This window comes from Camellia sinensis, chromosome 1 (assembly GCF_055761805.1).
Source record: "Camellia sinensis isolate YWXY chromosome 1, ASM5576180v1, whole genome shotgun sequence".
In the NCBI taxonomy this organism is placed as follows: Eukaryota; Viridiplantae; Streptophyta; class Magnoliopsida; order Ericales; family Theaceae; genus Camellia; species Camellia sinensis.
In genome coordinates this window covers 69,025,262-69,044,775 of record NC_138961.1, presented here as the reverse complement: position 1 = coordinate 69,044,775, position 19,514 = coordinate 69,025,262, and the positions used below count along the sequence as shown (strand labels likewise).

Here is a 19,514-nt window from a genome sequence, read left to right as displayed (position 1 = left end):
TGGTGCATGCAAGAGGGTATCAAACCAACCTTAGATAGAGGTATATCATGCTGAAATAAGGTCTAATACATGCTAAGATGGAGCCAAAACAAGCTTAACAAACATGTTACTTTTATGGGCCATCAATACAAGCATATGAGACATAAGGAGAGGGCATGACCCTCTCCTCTTTGGGACCTCAAAACACCATTTCCACCATTGAAAATCCTTTGGATTTCAGTGGTGAGAAGGCCAAAACAAGGTGGTCCCAATAGGTTAAAAGGAAGGCACAAGAACAAGACCAAACAAGGCCTAAGAGGGGGTAGACAACCCCCAACATAAAAGTGACCTTAAACAAACATTACAACCATGAAAAATTAGAACTTTTTATAGTAGAAAGTTAAGCTTAAATCAGCATGCAAATAGGTCCAAAAGCTTAAACCAAAACAAGGGTTTAAAGGCTAGTTGACTCACCCTTGAAGAACACCTTCAAGAACACAACTCTAGCACTCTTTTCTGAACAAAGCCAGTCCAAAAACACTAACCCCAGCTCCTAAGTACCTCTGCAACAAAAGGATGGTGTTCTAGTAGGTGCTTTAGTGCAAAAGTATGAAGAAAATACACTTTTGAGCACAAACTAGGGTAAATGTGGAGACAGAGGTAAAATATAGAGAGAGTGATATATGTTTTGTATATCAACTTTTCAAAACCTCTGGAAAGGGAGAGGGGTCTCCCTTCTTATAGAAATTCAATTCTCAAGCTTGTTGAACAAGCTTGAGTCCTGATTCAATCGCTCCATACACGTGTATGGAGGATGAGATCTGTGCTTACCAGCTGGCACAGCTGGCACAAAAATATTTGCAAAAGCAGGTGGAAAGGTCTCGGCCAAGAAATATGGCCGATCGACCAAAAAGAGTGCCAATCGGCCAACACATATGGTCGATGGCACGAAAACAAGGTCGATGGCACAAGGACTTAGCCGAAGGGTTGTAGGGATGGCCAACAAACCACCCCCTTCCCTCAGAAGCAAAAACCACAAGTCCTTGGTCCATAACCAAGCACAAAACAAACAAGTTGAAAGATCCTAAGGCAAGGCGCGCAGCCAAGACCTTCGGGAACTCAAACCGAACACGAACATGGATGATCATCGAGTGTTCAAACGATGACGTCTAAGTCTTGAAGATGGTCAAAAATGGGGTGTCTACATCAAGTCGAGAACGTCGTTCTCAGTGGAGTTGGATAGGTTTGAGGCCCCAAAGAGGTTCCATATGCTGAGGTTCTTGATTTATGACGGTAAGTCTGATCCGAATTTTCATGTTGGTTTATATTTGAATTAGATGGCTTTGTGGAATGGGAATAAGCGTCTACTGCGCAAGGTGTTCCCTTTATCCTTTGGGGAAATCACATCGAACTGGTTCCACAAGTTGCCAAAGAAAACTGTGAAGAGTTGGGAAGGCTTGGTTGAGATGTTTGCAACCAGGTTTGTTACAAACAAATTGCAGCCACTCAGGGTGGACTCTTTGCTAGCTTTGAACATTAGTGAGCGTGAAAGCCTCTCAGCTTACGCTAAGAGATATTACGAGGTGTTCAACCGAATTCCTACTTGCAACCAGGAGTTGGCGGTCGTGTCTTTTAAGAATGGCCTGGAGGATGAATGCCCACTGCGGAAATCACTGGCAATGACCCTTCCAAAAAGTATGGAGAAGATCATGGCACGGATCGAGAAATATGCCAGCGCAGAAGAGGATATGCCAGGAACAAAGACACCAAAGCAAGAGAAGAAAAATGGCTTGCCGAAGCAAGGCCGAGATAATACTGGTTTCAATAGGCAGGAAACAAGGTTGAGGGCTCAAGCAATCACCACTCTATTCAAAATCTCAATTTACAAAGTTCTAGAAAGAATTAGGAACTAGCTGTATTATAGAGCACCGGAGAAGATCCCTGGTGAGTTTATAGAAAGGAGTCTTGGGAAGAACTATGCCTACCATAATAAGGATGGGCACTTGACTCAGGAGTGCAAGGCTCTAAAGACGCACTTGCAGGATCTGGTAAAACATGGTTATCTGAGAGACCTAGTAGATGAAGCCAAAACAAGGGAAGAGCAGGCAAGGCTGCCCCAGGCACTGGCAGCACCACCTCCACCACCGCCACCACAGCAAGCAGATGGACCTCGGGTGATCAATGTGATTCACTCGAAGGTCAATGAGAATGAGGTGTGTGGGGAGACTCAAAGAGTGAGGCACCTGTAATATGTGTATCAGGTCCAGTAAAAGAAGCCTAGGAGCAATGAGTACCAGGGACTAATCGTCTCCTTTACTGAGGCAGACCGGGATATGGTGCAGCATCCACAAAATGATGCCTTGGTGATAACGCTGAAGATTGAGGAGTGCCAGGTAAGGCGTATACTGGTTGATCAAGGCAGTTCTTGTGACATCATGTACGTTAGATGTTAAAAGGAACTAGGCCTTCACCCAGGTGATTTGGAATAGTTCAACAGCCCGATGGTTGGGCTCAATGGAATGTTGACGTGGCCTCTAGGAGCCACGAATTTGGAGGTGCAGGCAGGCACAAAGAAGGTAGGAACAGAGTTCACTGTAATTGATACCTTCTCCCCTTACAATGTTATCTTGGGTAGACCGTGGTTGCATACAATGAGGGTTGTTCCCTCCACATTGCACTAGCTGTTGTGATTCCCAATTGAACATGGGATTGAGGAGGGTAAAGGGGATCTGGTGCAGGCAAAAAATTGCTCCATGGCAGCAATGAAGTCCACCTGTAATGTGCGAGAAATAGAGACAGTGGAAATTGAAAATAAGGACATGGAGGTCCTAGATTGTGACGCCCCAAATTTTTGGAACACCATAAAATTTAAATAACAAAATAACTTTTTAAATAATAATTTTAACATCCAATTAGGGAAATTTAAATTCTCACATAGTCAAAGTTTAACAACACAAAAAAGAAAAAAAAATTACGAGTCTGCATACAGCATTACAACAACTTTATAGCATTCTTAATTACTAACACAAAATTTTATTTTGCTAAATTCTTGACTTCAAGTTAGCCACAGTTCTATGTTAGCAGTGGCCCCAATTTCGACTTCAGTCCCTTCCTCTTCATAATCTGTCATAAGATGCCAAGGCAACAAAATATATGCCATGAGTTTTGCAACACTAAGAAAACATAACCAACCTACCATTCTTTTTAAGAGAGAATAATAAAATCATGACAATTACAATAATAATAAAAATTAATACCATGATAAAGGTGACAACTGTGGGAGCCAGAAAAAATATATATATATCAGCTTATTGGGGTTAGCCCAAACAAGGCCTACAATGGGGCATCCCAGAAGAGGAGGTATGTCATTTGTCTCTACAATCCATGTGAGAGGATTTTTCTGGTCTTACAATTGGCGTCGTCTATGGGAATCGCCTTCAAGAGTTCTACGAATAGATAGCAAACATGTTATTGTAACTAAAAATTCAACCACACTTTTGCTTTATTTGCTCTCTGAAGCTCTCTGAAAATTATTTTAAAATTTGTTCCTGAATTAGATATACATACGTTTGTGATTACAAGGAAGAGCCGTTTGTTCACTGTAAATCTTGATGAAAAGGTTTTAAAACAACATAGAATTCATGGATCTACTTTTTCATCTCCATTTTCTCTCTCTACAAATTGGTCACTTTTCTTGAAGAGAGCATCTTTTTGGCAATTCAAATAAGGTTGCTCAGCCAAACTTAATCTATTTATGCTATCTATATATATTTAGGCTCACAGGTTGTGTCCAACCTTTATTGAATACAGAGATTTAACTAAGTTTATAGATATATACGCATATATGTTGTTTCTTACATTTATTAAAAAATAATGAATATAAATCAACATAAAAATAAATAAATAAAATACAATACAACAGCCGTGAGGACACCAAGTTGTTCAGCACACCCATGCAATGAAGCATCAAATTTGCCTCTGCTATACCATCGAATTTCTCCATTCCCTACACGAAATCGGCTTGGTATCATTATTCGGCCAACATTGCTTACTTGGCGAGACTTCTTGGCCGTAATTACCGTAACATTTTGACTTTCTTTTGAAGAAATATTGCTACATAATTAATTATTTTCTCTCAGAAAAATTGAGATTCAACAGGTTGCAGTAGCAAAACTCAGAAATCAACATTTTTTGGAGTTTATTTACGTATTATACATTGCATGTATTGGTGCTAGAAACTTGTGACAATTGCATATCTTGAGGAGCAGAGTTCAAATGATAACAACAAATATACCGATCCCGGTTGTCCCTTTGCTGTTCTGTTGTATTCTGGATTTGGTTCCGTGGAGTTCGTAGTTGTATCTATCTTGTTGTCGTCCTTTAATTCCATTTGTTTGAGTTTTAGGATGTGTTGGGCATTTTTCGAGCAGGTGGGTTGAACCTTGGTCTAAAGTCTTGTTGCCAGGTTTTTGGTCGTTCCGCTCAAGCGGGCCTTATTGCGCTCGAGCGGAGATTGCACACTCCCAGTATTTCGTGTCCCTGCAAACCTTCTGCAGGTGTGATTTCTATGCTCGAGCGGGTTTCTTTACGCTCAAGCAGTCGCACTCGAGCAGGTACTCTAGAGCTCGAGCAGGTAGTACTTTTTGGTGTAAGTTCTGGGAGGGGGAAATCTACGCTCGAGCGGACTGGTTTTCGCGCTCGAGTGGGTGTACTTTATTCTTGTGTCTTGGCGCTCGAGCGGGCCTTATTGCGCTCGAGCGGACCTAGTTTTTTGTTCTTGACGCTCGAGCGTTGTGTTCTCCGCTCGAGCGGGAATGTCGTATATCAGTTGGCAGCTGGGCATTTTAAAATCACTTTTTACATTCTCTCTCTCTCTCCTACTTTCTAAAAAGACATTTTGAGAGCTCCTCTCTCTAGAAACTCCCTTCTCTCTAGGGTTTGATCTAGTTAGAGTGTCTTCCTATCCTCCAACCTTTGTAAAAAGTGTGCTGATCGTCGAGGGCTCCATTTTGATCCGTGAATCTTTGAGTTTGGAGCATTTTGGCTTTCTTCCACTTCCTCGTTTGAGCTCTAACTTCGAGGTAGGGATATCATACTCCTCTTTATGAGCTTTGTCTTTGAATTTTAGCATTTTGATATGTTGGGGGTTGTTGGGAAATTTTGGAAAAGTTTGGGCCTTTGTGTAATTTTACAAAAGATAGGGTTTTATTTGTATTTAAACCTATATGCCTGCTTGGTATAGAGAAATGATATAGATGATGAACTATGGATGAAAGTGGAACCTTGGGGTTGTTATGTTAATTATGGGAAAATGCCCTAATTAGTTGGATAAATTAATTTGTATAATTAATTTTTAGAAATGAGGAATTGAATTGAGAGTATTCAAATTGAAAGAGATTATGGGATTAACGGGTGTGGTTGGATTCATTTAATCGCTCACCAAAGTTGAATGTTGATAATATATCCATTTGGTGCATTTATTTACTGTTTAGAAATAACTGCTTTGGACTATCGGTGGAGGATAGTCTTGATTGTTGTAGACAATGCATGATGATTAGGCAAACTAAAACTAATCAATTGAGTAAGCCATTGAATATGGTGGTCGGTACAATACAGCACTAAAATGTGTATTGATTGATTTAATTTGTATATGATAATTGTTTCTATACATTGCATTGTGTGGGAGGAGATGGGGAATGTACCCCATGGTTTATTGGAAGATGGGGGATGGACCTCTAAACCAGATTTCGTGTGACATTGATACAGCACTACAATGTGTATCAAGTGTTGATTATAGAAGTGTTTAAATTGATTTGATATAGCACTAAAATGTATATCATTATCAATTGTGAAGTATAGAAGTGTTTCTATGTCATGTTGATACAGCACCAAAATGTGTATCGTTCGTATAGTATGGAAGTGGCTTATGTGTTATTGATACAGCATCAAAATGTGTATCCACCATGAATTTCGAAAGTGCTTTAAGATGAGTCTTATTCTCATCAAGTTATTTGGCTAAGTTTTGAGCCTTGTTTTCAAAATCAAAGTTGAAAAAGAAATGAGAAATGAAATGTAACATGGACTTAAATGTCATGAAACCAGGATGTGATATAAGTGAGTGTATCGGTATTGACCATCTATCAACTGCTAATCTTTTAGTCATTGTTCATAGCTGGTTTAGTATATTTCTACTGGGATGTGGCTCACCCTTTATGGGACATCATTTTCAGGTACAGGTAGCATGCCACCTCCAATGACATAGCTTGGGAGACTGGAGGCAGACAAACTGCTTTGTTATTTGCTTTCTTTTGATGTATTACATGTAAATTCAAGCCAAGGGCTTAATATGTATTGAGTTAGCACTCTTCTTTTCGTAACTAAGTGTTAACTTGGAAAGTTGTAAGCCCGTAGGGCATTTGCTTTTGTTGTTAACATGTAATACTTTTGTAAGAACTACTCAGATTAATGGAAAGATGGTTGGTTTCTTTGTATCAATGCATGTCTAAAGAGATGGGTTTTATGTATTATTTTGAGGGCGTTACAACTTGATATCAGAGCGTACCGGGTTCGAATACTTTGGGTACGTGGGAAGTGATTAGTATCACAATGGGTTTGTCTCGCTTGTTAGAGACTTATGTGTGACATTATGTGTTTATTTGATAACATGTTTATGTGACTACTTGGGTATGGGATTTAGTTTCTAGGATGTTGATTGGATCCTTGGGTTTCTGTGAGTCTTGTTGGAAAAGCACTTGATCAATGCTGTTTCTAACCGGAACTCTAGTAACGCCTCGAGACTATCATTATCCGAAAATGAAATTCGTAAGTGCTTATGTGTTTACGTGCTTACGTGGAGTGAATTACAGTTGTCCATGTATTAGGACGCGAGTGTTTAGTTTTGGCACATTTATGAATGTGCTAACGTTCTTCGTTACCTTTATTAGGATGTCAGGATGAGGACGTGGTAGACGTGGTAGGCAGGAGATGCCTTTACCGGATGATATTCCGGCACAGCAGGAGGGGGTTGGCCAGGCCAATGTGGCCGAGCCAGCAGGTCAGGAGGCTATGGGCGCTTTAGCCCGAGGGATAGCCGATGCTTTAAGGGAGTCTGTGGGTATTTTTCGAGCTGAGAATCCAGTTCGGGCTCTAGTTCAGGCCCAGGTTGTTGAGGTAGGGCCTTCCTTCTTGAAAAGGGAGTTCTTCCGGTCTAACCTGGACGAGTTTATTGGGGATTCGAAGGAACCACTGAAGGCTGACGAGTGGTTAGAGCAAATGAGTAAGACGTTCAAGATGCTTGGCATTGAGGACGGAGCGTTGAAAGTGACCTTGGCATCCTTCCAGCTTAAAGGTGGTGCGGGTCAGTGGTGGAAATACATGAGGGGCCGTATTGCTGGCACGTGGGAGGCTTTTGTGGAGGCCTTTCAGGAGAAGTATTTATATCCAGCAGTCAGGGAGAAGCTGAGAGACCAGTTCTGTCAGCTTTTGCAGGTGAGTTCTTCAGTAGCCGAGTATGAGGTTGCTTTTACTAGCTTGTCCCAATTTACACCAGAACTTGTGGCGTCCGAGGAACGCCGTTGTATCGAGTTCGAGAAGAGGTTGAGGCGCGGCCTCAAGATGAGGGTTGGAGGTTCGATGATCCGAGATTATGGGCGCTTGGTTGATGCTGCAGCCCATATGGAGATCATGATGCAGGAAGAGGAGGGACAGAGAGGCTCCAAGAGGAGCCAAGATGGTCAGGGTGATGGCAGGAGACAGAGGGGTGCTAACCCTCAGCAGTCTCAGGGTGGTGTTGCTAGGTCGACTTTTCCAGTGCCGAGTGCAGGCTCGGGGAGAGGTAATCAGGGGTAGTTCACCTATTTCAAGTGTGGTCAGTTGGGCCACAAGGCTTCAGTTTGCCCACAGAGGGGAGGAGGTCAGAGAGCTACTTCATCTTCAGCTAGATCGCAGAGCCAGAGTCAGGGCAAGGGTCAGCCCTTGTCTTGTTATCAGTGTGGTAAGCCTGGGCACCTGAAGAGGTTTTGCCCATAGTTGAGTGCCACTTCGGGCGCGTCTGGTTCTAGGCAGACGCAGGGTGTTCAGCCAGCTCAGTCTGTGCAGGCCTGGAGGGCCAATCTGGGAACTTCGTCATCCCAGTCAGTGCAGCAGTCATTTGCTCCGAGGGGTAAGCAGTTGGATCAGGGGCCTATAGGGCGCGTGTATGCCGTTACCGCGCAGGGCCTAGTACCGGCTCCACCAGTAGTGAGAGGTACCTTTCTATTTTGTAACTCGGTTGCTCATGTATTGATTGATACGGGTGCATCTCATTCTTTTGTATCTGCTGCATTTGCATCTATTTTGGAATTGGAGTTGGCACAGTTAGCATCTCCTATATGTGTAGTATCGCCTGTTGGTGGTGAGTTGATCTTGAAACAAGGTGTTAGAGGTTGTGATATAGAGGTCGCCGACCATAGGCTTCCTTTTCCTTTTGCTGTCATGCCCATGAAGGGTTTTGCTGTTATTTTGGGTATGGACTGGTTATCGTCATACCGGGCTGTTATTGATTGCTACCGCCAGAGGGTCATAGTTTGTACCTTGAGCGGGGAGTGTTTCCATTTCTTGGGGGATCCGGTTGGTAGCGTGTTGCCACAGATGTATGATCTGCGAGGGCAGAATAAGTTTAGTGGTCTACTTGCTAGCTTTATGAGTGGTGAGTGTGATGAGACCCAGATTGTATTGCCGAGGGTGATTTATGAGTATTCGGATGTTTTTCCCCAGGATCTCTTTAGTTTGCCACCTCACCGAGAGATAGAGTTCTCTATAGATTTAGTGTCCGGCACAGCGCCGATTTCTATGGCACCTTATCGTTTTGCGCCAGTCGAGTTGAGTGAGTTGAAGATTCAACTCCAGGAATTGCTAGATAAGGGTTTTGTTCGCCCTAGTGTTTCGCCGTGTGGAGCACCGGCCCACTTTGCTAAAAAGAAAGATGGTGCCTTGAGATTGTGTATCGACTACCGAAAGTTGAATCGGGCTATGGTTAAGAATAAGTACCCTATGCCCCGTATAGATGATCTGTTTGACCAGTTGAGGGGTTCCTGTTGTTTCTCTAAGATAGACTTGAGATCGGGTTACCACCAGTTGAGGGTCAGGAAGGAGGATATTCCGAAGACGGCATTCTATACGCGGTATGGCCACTACGAGTTTTTGGTGATGCCATTTGGGCTTACCAATGCGCCAGCAGTCTTTATGGACTTGATGAACCGGATCTTCCGAGAGTTCTTAGATCAATTTGTAGTCGTTTTCGTGGACGACATTCTTATCTATTCGCCTTCTGAGGAGGAGCACGAGGAACACTTGAGAGTGGTGCTTGAGTTGCTTAGAGCCCATAGGCTGTATGCCAAGTTTGGGAAGTGTGAGTTCTGGCTAGGAGAGGTCAAATTCTTAGGCCATGTGGTATCCGGGGAAGGGGTGTCTGTTGATACATCCAAGATTGATGCAGTGCAGGATTGGGCACAGCCTAAGAGCATTTTTGAGATCCGCAGTTTTCTGGGATTAGCTGGGTATTACCGCCGGTTCATAAAGGATTTCTCCAGGCTAGCTTCGCCGTTGACTAGGTTGACGCGAAAAGGGGTCAAGTTTGCGTGGAGTGAGACTTGTGAAAAGTCGTTCCAAGAGTTGAGGTTAGATTGACCACCGCTCCGGTTTTGATTATTCCGGAGAGAGGGTTGGGTTATGCGGTTTACTATGATGCCTCACGAGATGGTTTGGGTTGTGTGTTGATGCAAGAGGGGAAAGTGGTAGCTTATGGCTCACGTCAGTTGAAAATACACAAGAAGAATTACCCTACACACGACCTAGAGTTAGCAGTAGTGATCTTTGCCTCGAAGATTTGGAGGCACTACCTTTATGGTGAGAGATTCGAGGTGTTCTCGGATCACAAGAGTCTGAGATATCTGTTTACACAGAAAGACTTAAACTTGAGGCAGAGGAGGTGGATGGAGTTTATTGAGGATTATGATTTTGAGTTGCACTATTAGTAGGAAATCCATTAGTGATGTCGCTTGTATAGCCATCCAGGAATGGGAGATGTTGGGCGCACTTAGCGAGTTTGATTTGCTTCTGGGCGAATCTGTTGAGGCTGCGGCCTTGTTTTCTGTTGTTACGCAGCCTACACTTGTGACCCGAGTATTAGAGGCACAGAGAGGTGACCTTGAGGTAGAGTCCTTCCGAGAGAAGATCTCCAGTGGGAAGGTTGAGAAGGGTTTGGCGGTGTATCCCGACCAGAGTGTGAGATACCGAGACCGCTTGTTTGTGCCGGAGTCTTGCCGAGAGAAAGTACTCTGAGAGTTCCATCATTCACGCCTTGCGGTGCATCTGGGAAGCACTAAGATGTATCGGGATTTGGGTCACCAGTTTTGGTGGCGGGGTATGAAGAGAGATGTGGCTGTTTTCGTATTGAAGTGCCTTACTTGCCAGCAAATGAAGGCCGAGCATCAGAGACCAGCGGGTTTGTTGCAACCCTTGCCTATTACCGAGTGGAAGTGGCAGCATGTCACTATGGACTTCATTGTAGGTCTTCCGAGGACTCAGCGGGGTAGTGATGCCATTTGGGTGGTTGTAGACCGGTTGACTAAGTCGGCGCACTTCATTCCTATGCGCGTGAGAGATTCGGTAGATTATCTCGCCGACTTGTATATGAGGGACAGAGTGAGATTGCACGGGGTCCCAGTGACAATCATCTCAGATAGAGATCCTTGTTTTACTGCTAGGTTGTGGCAGAGTTTGCAGAGTGCCTTGGGCACTAAGTTGACCTTTAGTACGGCTTATCATCCTCAGACTGACGGGCAGTCCGAGCGTACTATTCAGATCCTTGAGGATATGCTTTGAGGTTGTGTCCTTGACTTTAGTGGGACGTGGGAGAGGCACTTGCCCTTGGTGGAGTTTGCCTACAACAACAGTTTTCAATCTAACATCGGTATGGCACTGTTTGAGGCCTTGTATGGCCGACCGTGTAGATCTCCAGTTTGTTGGGCCGAGATGGGTGATGCACCTTTGTTGGGTCCAGAGTTGGTGAGAGAAACGACGGAGAAAGTTGAACTTATCCGTAGGAGGCTTGTTACAGCTCAGAGTCGTCAGAAATCTTATGCCGATCGTAGGAGGCGACCTTTGGTATTTGAGATGGGTGATCATGTCTTTCTGAAGATATCACCTAGGCGGGGATTGATGATGTTTGGGAAGAGTGGGAAGTTATCCCCTCGGTTTATCGATCCCTTTGAGATCCTTGAGAGGATTGGGGAGGTCGCTTATCGTTTAGCTTTACCACCACAGTTGTCCGGAGTGCATGACGTGTTCCATGTGAGTATGCTTCGGAAGTATGAGCTGGATCTATCCTATGTGTTAGATTGGACCGATTTAGAGGGAGATGAGGATGCCTCGTATGAGGAGAGACCAGTTCGGGTCTTGGATAGGCGGGATCAAGTCCTGCGTGGCAAGACCATTCCATTGGTAAAAGTTTTGTGGAAACATCATGGAGTGGAGGAAGCCACTTGGGAAATTATGGGAAAGTTTGGGCCTTTGTGTAATTTTACAAAAGATGGGGTTTTATTTGTATTTAAACCTATATGCCTGCTTGGTATAGAGAAATGATATAGATGATGAACTATGGATGAAAGTGGAACCTTGGGGTTGTTATGTTAATTATGGGAAAATGCCCTAATTAGTTGGATAAATTAATTTGTATAATTAATTTTGAGAAATGAGGAATTGAATTGAGAGTATTCAAATTGAAAGAGATTATGGGATTAACGGGTGTGGTTGGATTCATTTAATCGCTCACCAAAGTTGAATGTTGATAATATATCCATTTGGTGCATTTATTTACTGTTTAGAAATAACTGCTTTGGACTATCGGTGGAGGATAGTCTTGATTGTTGTAGACAATGCATAATGATTAGGCAAACTAAAACTAATCAATTGAGTAAGCCATTGAATATGGTGGTCGGTACAATACAGCACTAAAATGTGTATTGATTGATTTAATTTGTATATGATAATTGTTTCTATACATTGCATTGTGTGGGAGGAGATGGGGAATGTACTCCACGGTTTATTGGAAGATGGGGAATGGACCTCTAAACCGGATTTCGTGTGACATTGATACAGCACTACAATGTGTATCAAGTGTTGATTATAGAAGTGTTTAAATTGATTTGATATAGCACTAAAATGTATATCGTTATCAATTGTGAAGTATAGAAGTGTTTCTATGTCATGTTGATACAGCACCAAAATGTGTATCGTTTGTATAGTATGGAAGTGGCTTATGTGTTATTGATACAGCATCAAAATGTGTATCCGCCATGAATTTCGAAAGTGCTTTAAGATGAGTCTTATTCTCATCAAGTTATTTGGCTAAGTTTTGAGCCTTGTTTTCAAACTCAAAGTTGAAAAAGAAATGAGAAATGAAATGTAACATGGACTTAAATGTCATGAAACCAGGGTGTGATACAAGTGAGTGTATCGTTGTTGAACATTTATCAACTGCTAATCTTTTAGTCATTGTTCATAGCTGGTTTAGTATATTTCTACTAGGCTGTAGCTCACCTTTTATGGGACATCATTTTCAGGTACAGGTAGCATGCCACCTCCAAGGATATAACTTGGGAGGCTAGAGGCAGACAGACTGCTTTGTTATTTGCTTTCTTTTGATGTATTACATGTAAATTCAAGCCAAGGGCTTAATATGTATTGAGTTAGCACTCTTCTTTTTGTAACCAAGTGTTAACTTGGAAAGCTGTAAGCCCGTAGGGCATTTGCTTTTGTTGTTAACATGTAATGCTTTTGTAAGAACTGCTATGATTAATGGAAAGATGGTTGGTTTCTTTGTATCAATGCATGTCTAAAGAGATGGGTTTTATGTATTATTTTGAGGGCGCTACAACAAATGGGTTTCAATGCTCTCTTTCTACAAGATACTTCAACTCATCTCAAGATGAAGAGACTCACGAACTGCTGATGAGTGTGCACAATTTCTAACGAGAAAATAATGGGAACCACCATTAATCTCGCAAACCTTTCCAAAGTGAGGCTCCGCCAAGGTAATGCTAAAGATCGGAAGTGTAACAACCCACATTAATGTCCTAGTCATGTTTGCATGCATTTGTATGTTTTTCCATATTAAGTTGCTGTAACAACCCATATTCATGTCATGGTCATGTTCATGTTCATTTACATGACTTTGTCTTGTTAAGTTTGCATTCATGAATCATGTCTTGTTTGCTTAAGTGTTGTGTACATGTTTTGTTCCTTCTTTGGTGTCTCAAACCTAAGTTATGTTAAGCCTAGGTTATGTCAAGCCCAGGTCATGTTACGCCTAGATCATTCCAAGCCGAGGTCATCTTCAGTCTAGAATTATCTTGGAACCCCTTTGTTCGACGTCCACCTTCGCCTTGACATATTGGCCGAGATGTCACTATCTAGGCCGAGGTGTTCATCACCAAGGCCGAGATGTCACTATCTAGGCCGAGGTGTTCATCACCAAGGCCGAGATGTGTATTATCTAGGCCGAGATGTTACCTTTGCACCTAAGTGATCTTGTCCTGGAGTGGTACGACTTAGACCGAGGTGTGGCACATCTAGGCCAAGGTGTGGCATAGCTTAGTCAAGTGTTGTCCTTCCTAGCCGAGGTCATTGTCACCTTAGCTGCCGAAGCTTTGTCCTTAGCCGATGTCATTACTTGCCGAAGTGCCTTACCGGGTAGCTTGTTAGATACATATTGTCATAGTCTTGTCTTATCAATCTATCACCTTTTTAAGGAGAGCCAACCAGCCATTGCCACGTGTCCGAGCTGAGTGTTAAGTCAGCCGATAGAGAGAGAAAACCTATCATTTCTATATCCTTGTTTTGAAGAAGAGAGAGAAGCTCTAGAAGAGGGAGAGGAGTTCTTGAGAGGAGGTAGATTTCCAAGCTTGATCCCTAGAGATTGAACCGTTAGATCTGTGTTCTAAGGTTAGATTCTTGATCTGCTCTTGTCGTTCTTCATGTTCATGCTATTGCATTGCATGATTGAATATGATTTGTAAGCCATGCATTGCTTTGAAGTTCGATTTTAGAAAGAGAAAATAGCATTCATGCGTTCTTCAAGAAAAGTCATGTTTTGATCCGAAACCTCATGCCAAGATCCATGTTTTTGTGTTTGTTTTCATACGATCTTCAAGTATGGGTACCCAGGTCCATGTTTTCGAACTCATAGCATGAAATCCCAGATTTTGTAATAAATAAGTTATGATTTTAGCATTCATGTTCTTCATGATCTTCATGTTCATGTTCTTCCTGTTCTTCACGGGTGGAAACCCAGATCTCCAGACCTCACTTCCCGAGGTGTAGTCGCCGAGATCACTCTTACCTAGACCTCACACTTAGGCCAAGCATCGTATCTCACCTTGGCCTACCTTGCATGATCACTTACACCTTTAGTTTGTCTTGTGCGCACCTCGGCATGCAGCCGCACGCCGAAGCCTAGGTAGCCACACCTCGGCCAGGAGGTGTGGGACCTCGGCAAAGACCTGGTTGGTATCCAACATGTCTTCCTGACATGTAAAACAGTGTTTTGACTTCCAGCATGTTTTCCCGAGATCATTTGCATGCATGTAAGACTCGTTTTGAGAAGTATGTTCAGTATGCTTTGCCATGTGTTGTAGGACTTGGACCTTTGCCTTGACCCCGACGTCCCAAGAACTATGTGAGTGGTATTTTTAATAAAGTTATGTTATAAAGATTTGATAAAGCCTTGTTTCGTTTTGATAAATGTACTTGATCAAGTATGAATGATTATCCCTATTTTTATGTATCATGTAAGCTTTGTTTTGATGACATTCTCGGAATGTCCTTAGTGCCAGGGGACTATAATGCATTTGCACATCTTGTTTTGAGAGTCCTTAGTGCCAGGGGACTATAATGCAACTGCACATCTTGTTTTGAAAGTCCTTAGTGCCAGGGGACTATAATGCAACTGCACATCTTGTTTTGAGGGTCCTTAGTGCCAGGGGACTATAATGCAACTGCACATCTTGGGGGTGTTTGGGAAGGAAAAAAATAGTCAAATTTAGGCTAAAAATCACATAAAGACAAAATAGGCTAAAATAGCTAGTAAGACAAAATATCACATCAAACCCATAATCATTTCACTTTTTCTCTCACAAACATCACATCCAACCACAAAAAAATCCAATCATCTTCCAAAACACAAAAATTTTAGCCTACTTAAAATAGCCAAAAACTAAAATAGCCTACTAAAATAGCCACTTCCCAAACGAGGCCCTTGTTTTGAGGGTCCTTAGTGCCAAGGGACTATAATGCAACTGCACATCTTGTTTTGAAAGTCCTTAGTGTCAGGGGACTATAATGCAACTGTACATCTTGTTTTGAGGGTCCTTCCGTGCTAGGGGACATTAAGCCTAGGTAGCACCGTCCTTTCGTGCTAGGGGACGTTGAGCCTAGGTAGCACCGTCCTTTCGTGCTAGAGGACGTTAAGCCTAAGTAGCACCCTTGTTAAGATATCGGCCACCTACGGACTATGAACGGGTGTGCTCGATGCCGAGGTTACGCTTTTGTTTTGCCGGAATGTCATCACCCCATGTTTTAAGATTGACGTATGCTAAGTATGTAAGTAAGTTTTGAAAGACCAAGGTTCGATTGATGTTTTATTTCAAGCCAAGCTAAGCTATGTTATATATGGTTTTGACAAAGATATACTATGTATTGTTTTGAAAAGATCTCGGGAATCATTCATTTCACCCCTTTATTACTTATACCATTCACTGAGTATCCAAGCTCACCCTCCCTATGTATATATGTAGGTAACAAGCAAGAAGTCGGCTACGCCGAGATGTGTGTTTTGCATGTATGTTATGTCGGCAGTGAGGATGTCGGCAATCCTGAAGATTATGCTTTTAGTTGTATTTCATGTATTTTGTTTACGTCAGCTTGTGAAGCCCTTTTGTTAAGATGTATTTTTGTACTTCATTTTATTTGTATTCAAGTTTTAAAGCTATGTAAAGATGTATGCCATTCCATTTGACTTATGCACTACTCTTATGGACCACTTGTATTGTAAATTATTGCTTCCGCATATGGTAGCCCCATATATTTATACTCTGATTGTGTGTGAATTTTGTAAGTGGCCTTCGGTAATCTCGGATTACTGGCCATCACTGCACCATCCTACTAGGGGCGGGTTGGGGTCGTGACAGGAAGGAATCGCCAGAGATGTGTTTCGGCAAGCAAAAGAAGTTGCCAACTTGCCAACTGAGAGGTTTCGGCAAGTCAAAGAAGATAGTCCAACTAAGAGGCTTCGGCAAGGCAAGAAATCCAAGAGTTACTAGTTCATTGTATATACAGCGGCATGACAACACGAAAGAACCAAATTAAGTCCATCAAGCCAAACGATGACTCCGCAATTCGGCAACATCATTACCAAGCAACATTACTCAGCAACATCGCTTAGTCGGCGTCGCCATTGGCCCATCAGCTTGCCAGTTCATTGCAGCTCATCCATCGCCCTCTACAGCACATTGGTTATTTGGCAATGCCACTTTCATGCCGAATAGCTACAAACATGAATTCGCACAAATGCCATTACAAACTTGCCGCTCATGAGTTTAAGAACAATGGAGCTGTTCGACAATTTGACAAGGCTGCTTGGCAGTGTTACTGCGTTCGAGACCATGCATTTGCATTTTGGCACTGCTGCAACTCAACAAATTGCTTGACAAAGCTACAAAACTACTCGGTAGCTCTCTAACCCCGAGCTCTATTCTTTTGCAACGAGAACGGCTTCGATTTTTTACTGTTGAATGCATAGCCAACAACATGCACTAAGCTCTTTTGCCAAGCACAAAACCAACAAAAACAAAAAGGCGTAAACCCATCTTATTGCTCAACTTTGGGAGGTCCACCGGCATTCGAGAAGTGACGGAATGATGCGTACGAAGGATGGAATGACAACTAGGCCACGAGCTGAATCCAATGCCACAAAAATGCGGCCAGTCGGACTTAAAACGAGGGAGATACAAGAGCTCAAAGTCAGGATTTTGAATCTAAAAATTAAGCATTTCACAAGTTGCTGCATGAGGGAGATGACATTAGGATTTATTGTGCACTTCTCGGCACAAGGTGCTCCATTGCATCTTAGCGCATTCGGGTTAATCGGGTGGTTCGATAACTTCAGGCATGACTACCCTCAACGTTTTCACTGTGTAGAATCCATTTTTGGAGTCTAATTTTGCGAATTTCGAGTCTTAGATTGAGATCAATAAACTGGAAAATCGGGGATGTTAAATGATAGATCCACGGTTGATCATGTCCGATCAGCATGCAATTTTGACAGCATGTTCCTGGAGCTAGGCCACAATTATCCATCTTCACCGATCATTCATGCCATCTACTGCCATCTAGGACAAGACCCACAACTTGAATTTCTTTTACATTCGGCTTTGCACCATTATTAATTCAACATTATTCATCAACATATTCAGCAACATTATTCTGCACCATTATTAATTCATTATTCATCAATATTATTCGGCCATGCATCAACTTTATTCGGCAATCCTACTCGGCCACACATATTAATTCATCTACCTCTTCATCACGACTCACATGATTTCATACATATAGTAATTGTGGCATCCATAGTGCGGTTCTCGCTCGGGGGATATAATACCGCGGCCTACAACCCTCGCCTAGGGGATATAATACCACGGCCTACGACCCTCGCCCAGGGGAGATAATACTACAGCCTACGACCCTCGCCTAGGGGATATAATACCGTGGCCGATGGCCCTCGCTTGGGGGATATAATACCGCGACCTACGGCCCTCGCTTGGGGGTAACAATACCGTGCCCATGCTTATGATCTGATTTGTTTGGAACTCATGTGATATAATTTCATCCTATGATAGACATATATACATTTATATATACATTCAAGACATAAATACATTCAAGCATACATGCATTCATGCAGTCATTCATTCATACATTTTATTCATTTATCTAGAGTGTTCTTTATCAAAAAACCTAACCGCTATTTGAACAGCGTAACTCGACAAGAAAAACTCTCATTCCTTCTACCGCAAACAATGAAAGTTTTGGGGCAATTCTGGGAGCCAGAAAAAAATATATATCAGCTTATTGCGATTAACCCCCCCTTGGTCAAATATTCAAGAACTACCAAACATGCCCACGCCTAGAGTTATATACCCAAGTCGTGGCATCCGTGGTTTGTTCCAAGGAAACAGTCTGCCAGGGGTATGTAACTTCCCTCCGTGCCACCCGCACATATACCCTTATCCCAAAACTAAATACCAATAAGAGTTCAAATAAGTCTCGTGCCATCTTAGGGTTTTGTGACACAATTATATAAAAAATTATTAAAAACTTGGGCTCACCCTGAACTATCGGTATTAACCCTCAATCGTTAACTTTGTATATACCGTTAATCATTTCAATTAGTTTTTATATTAATCACAAATAATTCAAATTTCAATCACCTATAATGTTATACCAACTCATTAAAATTCCCAACATAAAATATTACACATGTCACACAAGAATAATTCAACGTACAAAATTTAAATAAACAATTAATTTAAACCTTGGTATGAAACGATAATGTAGATACAAAAAAAAAAAAAAAACCATAGTCACACACATGCATGAATTTTTAATTTACAAGATTAGACTAGCACAATATGAAATAAACCACAATACACCCATACATGGATTACTAATTTATAATATTTAATGAATTAGACCAACACAATAATTAATTTTTATCTAAGAAAATAATTGAAGTAATGATCTTAAATCTGCCCAAAAATTTTCAGGATGTACCTTCAGTAATAAGAATTATAAATAAATTATTTATACAATTCTAAAATTTATGAAAATCTACAAAATATTCAATAAACATGTTAAGGTCATTTTGCAGAAAGAATTTTCCAAAAATGAGTTATAAATAATTCTGTAAAATTCCAAGAAGTTTCATGACAGAAATTTATCACATTTTCTTAAATTAATTCCATACTTAAATTTATAGAACAATTCCCTAATCTTAAAATTTATTATGAAACTATACTTCTCAATTTCATTTTATATTTAGAAATTACCATATTTGGTTTAATATAAATTTTTTAATGATTTTTCAAGCACATAGTAAAATCTTCCAATAGCTCCAGATTTGGTTAAAAATCGTACAAAACTCAATAATTGTTGAAACAATTCCCAGATGACGTAGACATCATCCTCAACAACGTTGCAGAAGGAATTATCTGAAAATTTTAAGTATAAAATTTTCTTAAAATTCGTACAACTTCTGACAGATTTAAGGGCCACATAAAATCTTCAATCATCTTTTTAATGGCATAAACTATACAAGCAAATATAAATTCCACAATAATACCATGATTTTAAGACTGCCAATATCTTCAAATATTTAATATACAAATCACAAACTATATATAAAATTCTATCTACAAGTTTAGTGATTTTATAACATG

At 41.5% G+C, this 19,514-nt stretch overlaps 1 protein-coding gene across 1 annotated transcript in view; it reads left to right on the top strand.

Moving 5' to 3' along the window:
- Window positions 1-1,316: 1,316 nt before the first annotated feature.
- The window catches only part of LOC145801033 (uncharacterized), a 114,288-nt gene continuing 96,090 nt past the window's right edge, over window positions 1,317-19,514 (top strand). The window contains exons 1-2 of the mRNA XM_082891128.1: window positions 1,317-1,819; window positions 1,904-2,192. Of these exons, the coding sequence (XP_082747254.1) occupies window positions 1,317-1,819; window positions 1,904-2,192 (792 nt within the window). The remainder of the gene's footprint in view (window positions 1,820-1,903; window positions 2,193-19,514) is intronic.